Source organism: Lathyrus oleraceus, chromosome 4 (genome assembly GCF_024323335.1).
Source record: "Lathyrus oleraceus cultivar Zhongwan6 chromosome 4, CAAS_Psat_ZW6_1.0, whole genome shotgun sequence".
Lineage (NCBI taxonomy): Eukaryota > Viridiplantae > Streptophyta > Magnoliopsida > Fabales > Fabaceae > Lathyrus > Lathyrus oleraceus.
In genome coordinates, this window is record NC_066582.1 from 393,395,515 (window position 1) to 393,400,947 (window position 5,433).

Genomic DNA, 5,433 nt, shown 5'->3' on the forward strand with positions numbered 1-5,433 from the left:
TTTGAAAAGGTTTTCATTCGCACAAGGGAGATAAATGATAAGTTTGATTTACTGAACAAGTGCTTAGATCACATTCTAACGGTTAAACATGAGCTTGCGTGGTCACGGGGGAGACTTAAGCGCTAGTTTGTATACACATTAGAAAATATTAAACAATGTTCTTTTGAAAAAGAGTTTTTGATTGCACAGCGGCGAGAAAAATAGTTTGATGTGTTGAGTGCTTTTAAAGTGAATGAAGAATGTGTCATATCCTAAATTTTACTCTGAAATTTGTTTATTGCATCAACATGACATGATCATTCCATTTGATCTTACATTTCATTGCATCATTATTTTCACTTTCGCATTTTTATTTTATTAAAAGTTAAATGAAGTTACATTTTTGATGTTTGAAGTTGTATTTCAAATATTAAATTTAATTTGTTTTAATTAATTGTGAGTATAAGAAAATAAAATAAAATAAAATTGCATTTTATTGATTCGAATAATTGTTCATCGTAACTTCATAAATCGCATTTAAACACACACACTCTATGGCTTCACCTACCAAAGTCTCTCTTGTCTCTAAGCTGAAAAATGTCTGATCCTACAAAAATTTCAAATTCCAACCAGGTCTTTAATCTGTGAGTTATTCCAAGTTAGTATTCTCTGTTTGGATTCTTTAGAAGTTGTGTGTTCTCAATTGGTTTTCAAGCTCTTAATTGTCCATATCATAAGGCTTCGATTGATACGTTGCTATGTGTCCTGTAATCGGTTCTACGAGGCTGGAGCTGAAAGGTTTAAGCTTTTAGAGAGGTTTCATCAAGTGAAAATCAAGGGGAAGAAGATTCTTCCTTAAATTGACAAAGGTGTTGCAGTTGATAAAGACTTATCCTCATTGGTTGTTGATATTATTGTGAAGTGTGCATCAATAGCTTCCGTTAAAGATGATGCTTACTTCATAAGGTTGATTCATTTGATGGATGAAGTAAGGTCGTGGCTTGGAGGATTGGATTCCAATTCATATGGGAATTGTGCCAAGGCGTGTTAGCATATCACTTGGGTAATTGCACTTTAAATTTCCTTGACAAGACATCATTCTTAGATCAAGATTTGGTCACTTCGTGCTAAACGACATTGATTGAATATGCAAAATCTTCACTTAAAGATCAGCCAGTCATTATACATACCTCCATATATTGTGTATGGCGACGACGCAGTTGCTATTGCAAAATTCATGCATGGGTTATGCCATCTCTGTCTTACTGGAAATAAGATGACTAATGATTGATTTTGACAGGTTACGACGGTTAGAACCGCTGCAATTTGCATGTTACGACGGTTGTAGCTCTGTTCCAGAAACGTGCGTCACGAGGCTATATTACGCCGGTTGTCAAAACCTTCATACCAACCGTCGTTCATTCTCATGACAGTTAGAGAAATGACGTAACTTGAATATTGCGACGGTTACCAACCGTCGTGGAATTTCGTTTTGATTTTTGTTTTCATTGTTGATTGCGACGGTTTCAAACCGTCATGGGTGTCACATCCTGACGGTTGCCAACCGTCGTGGAATTTCGTTTTGATTTAAAAGTTTTAAATAAAATTTATTTGTCAACAGTTGAAAGTTGTACTAATTATTTAATTTTTACTTTTAGCAACAGTGTAAACCATTATTAACTTTTATCTATAGTATTATTTTTTTTATAATATTTTGTTTTTTAATTATTATCTACTAAACTATTTTTAAATATAGTATATTTTTTAAAATTATTTCTACTAAAATATTTTTATTTATGGTATTATTTTTTTGTAATATTTCTTTATCTTTTTATTTGATTTTCTATCACTTTTTAACGCAGTAAAATTAATTCCAATAAAAAAACATGTAATATCAAATAAGCATCATGATATAAAAAAAAATGGTTGATCCATAATCATGTCATGTAGTACAAAAAACCAAAAAAAGATATCAAATCATAATCTTATAATAATAAGCATCCTAATGCCAAAAATATAAGGGAACGTTCATAATTTAATTGTTTCATAGAAAAGTCTAATTTGTCCTTCTTATTGATCCACTATCTACAATTCGGTAGCTAGACTCAGAAAAACGTCTTCCATCAGCAGGTGATTCCAATCCCTGAAAAAAAATATATTCATATAATACTCTTTAAAATAATGCTCATGCAATTTAACTTCAAATGCATCAAAATGATATACATGTCTTTCACTAGAATTTTTCATTTGCATTAAGAGTTCAATTTCCTCCTTCCTAGCATTGTCCCTTTGCTTTAAGAATGCCTCCATCAATTCATCAATTTTTGAATTCTTTTCTTTAAGTGCATTAATTTCTTCTTGCATTTCCTTTATTTTTTCATTTTCTTCAAAAGAAGACGCTGATCTCGTAGATCTTTTAATTTGAGATGGTGTAACTCCAAGTCCCATGCTACGAACATATCCATGATGTTCTTTTCCAAATACTTTCTCAAATGCCTCATTTTCAGACATGGAATCCTTAATTGCAGCTTATAATTTTTCCTGCACATGCAAAAGAGAAAACTGAACTACTGTTTATATAATAAGGATAATGTATATTAGTAACAAGTTCCAATACATTACATTTTCATACCAAATTATTTATAAAATACAATTTCCAGTACATTACACTTTCATACCAAAGTATTTTTTAAATACATAGTCCACTGATTGCACTTTTCTCAACATAGTATTTAAGACCAACTCCACTATTCCCTGCTATATGTGATATGAAAATAGTGCATGCACTTTTCTAAATCCCCATTTATGTACTATAGGAACTTATGAATATATATATATATATATATATATATATATATATATATATATATATATATATATATATATATATATATATATATATATATATATATATATATATATATATATATATATATATATATATATATATATTATATTCATTTATATACTAATTTATGTACTATATGGTCAAAGAAAAACACATATGCATATTGAACATAGAAATTGAATACACAGAAGTTAAATATATTTTGAATATTTAAAAAGTAATGTCCATAAATGTGTTTCTATACCTCGAATAATACATTTTAAGTTGCTACTGTTTCAGTTACTTGAAAATGATTGAAAAATGTATATCTTAAGTTGAAAAATGCTAATATATGGGAAACAAGTTTGATAGAATTATAGTGGCCACTTTGTTGTAGACTTATAATAGTACATAAAATTAAAATCACCACTAGGTTACTTAGTTTTATAATGGCCACTCATTTAGTTCCTAAGTTACTTAGTAGAACACAATTGAATTGTCTAAGCATAAACTAAATATATCATGAGACAAAGTAATTATAGAAAAAATAATCATAATTTTTAACGTAACTTAACCAGTTTTCAGACAGGTTCTCCCCACCTCTATGAGATGCCAAAAGGTGTTATTTTTTTCTCAAACCTTAAGGAGACTAAGAAATATTTCAAAAGAATTAACTTGTACTTACATCATTGTTGTATGCATCTTCATTGACAAAAGACCTGTTAGACTTTTTATGAGAAACTGCATGCATTTCTCCTCTACTGTATGATCGGCCATCTCTTGATTCCTACAAATAAGAACAGATATTAATAATTTATACTATTAAGCATACAATCAACAATATATAGATTTAGACATACCAACTCATGTTGCTTCCTTGCAAGCGACTTAGATCCAAGTGTATGCGGAGTCTTTAATTTTCCTCTATTCTGGACATTTTGTTTTGCTATTCTCTACATTGATAACAAATAAAAACACGCGTTATAGATAGGAATAAGATACAATTTCTTACTTATATATTAAAAATAAAATTATACAAGTAAAACACTAATATTACCTGTGTTTTTTCTTTCCGCCTATATTGAACAAAAACAACCCAATCATTTTCCGTAATGCCTTTGCATTTTGGATAATTTTGAAGACTTTCCTCCAAAGTGAGTGAGATCCCATATATAAAATCTTTGAAACAATTGGCAACGGCCATCCTTCCATTTCTTTGCAGCAGAAGCAAGTATGTAATCTTTGTCATGCCCATCATCAACAACAAAATGACGCTAACTATAAGAATAAAAATTAGTTGACAAAGCAAATAATAATCACCAAGAAATTAATTTTAAAAAAATATAATTGTTTATTAATGATACCTTTATCTTTGAATCATAAAACTTTGTTTTTCTATCCACTGGAATATCCCTCCAACTCTCGAACATTATGGGAAAGTCTTTAAACATTCTAATAATTATTCCCAAATACCCTACTAGCAAACCAACAGCTGGTCCTACTGCACGATGAGTCTTATCCCATTCAAGTATTATCCATGTTCCACCAGGCTTTGATTTTTCAACCAAGTCTTTCACACATAAGCGTGTGTTTGAAACATAACCCTCCTCATCTATCACATAAAAAAGTAAACAAATTAATGTCATAACTCAACTATGTAAAAACAAAATTATTTACAGATACTTTAACCTTAACTTACTTACTAATAACATTTAAATCCCAATACTCAGAACTAGTGACTCGAACAACATCTTATGCCCCATCTTCTACCACAACATCTTCAGTCTCATCTCCTACCACAACATTTTCAGTATCATCTCCTACCACAACATTTTCAGTCTCATATTCTACCACAACATCTTTAATTGTAGTTTGGATTGGCGGAGGGACTATTGTAGTTTGGATTGGCGTAGGGGTTATTGTAGTTTGGATTGGTGTAGGGGTTATTATAGTTTGGATTGGTAGAGAGGCTATTGATAATTTTTGAGTTGTCGTTGAACGTAGGAGCTTCTTGTTTACTTCAAGCTCTCTAGGTTGTACAAACCTCAGACGACCCTTCACAGACTAAATAAAATGCATCAGTGAATATTAGTCAACAATCAATACAATTAATTTGTATAGAGTAGTATTGAGAATTTATTACTAACCGATGATGGTTTTGAAGAAGACGAAGATGCCGTGTAAAGGCATTGAGAGAGTTTAGTAAGATTGAGAGCCTGCATATTTTTTTGATTCTCTTCAATTGTTTTGTGGCGAATATCCTCATATGATGAATTCATTCTTTCACAACAAACTTCAACTGCAAGTATAGGTGATAAACAAGTCAGTACACTAAAAGAAAAATTATGACTACAAATTTAGTAAATATAACATAAACACAAAGAGTAACATAAATTATGACTACAAATTTAATAAACATAACATAAACACAATAAATTAAAAGATAAATTATGCAATAAAACATAGAGTAACAATGTCATATGTTGGTATTTCATTTCTATAACGATGAATAAACATAAAAAGTAAGAATGTCATACATTAATTAGGGATAAGAAACAAAAAACATAAGTTTCACACGAGTTACAAACAAGCTAGACTTTTTATCAGTAAAAAACTATATATTAATT

The 5,433-nt window shown here is 30.0% G+C and overlaps 2 protein-coding genes across 2 annotated transcripts; both read right to left on the reverse strand.

The window, feature by feature from the left end:
* Positions 1 to 2,035: 2,035 nt before the first annotated feature.
* Positions 2,036 to 2,490, reverse strand: LOC127137692 (uncharacterized). Its single transcript, XM_051064127.1, has 2 exons — positions 2,203 to 2,490; positions 2,036 to 2,122 (listed from the first exon to the last, which is right to left on the reverse strand). Exons 1-2 carry the CDS (start codon positions 2,488 to 2,490, stop codon positions 2,036 to 2,038), a joined length of 375 nt encoding a protein of 124 aa, XP_050920084.1.
* Positions 2,491 to 3,263: 773 nt separating this feature from the next.
* Positions 3,264 to 4,518, reverse strand: LOC127137693 (uncharacterized). Its single transcript, XM_051064128.1, has 7 exons — positions 4,506 to 4,518; positions 4,171 to 4,418; positions 3,995 to 4,080; positions 3,864 to 3,882; positions 3,667 to 3,759; positions 3,492 to 3,593; positions 3,264 to 3,317 (listed from the first exon to the last, which is right to left on the reverse strand). Exons 1-7 carry the CDS (start codon positions 4,516 to 4,518, stop codon positions 3,264 to 3,266), a joined length of 615 nt encoding a protein of 204 aa, XP_050920085.1.
* Between the last annotated feature and the right edge of the window lie 915 nt (positions 4,519 to 5,433).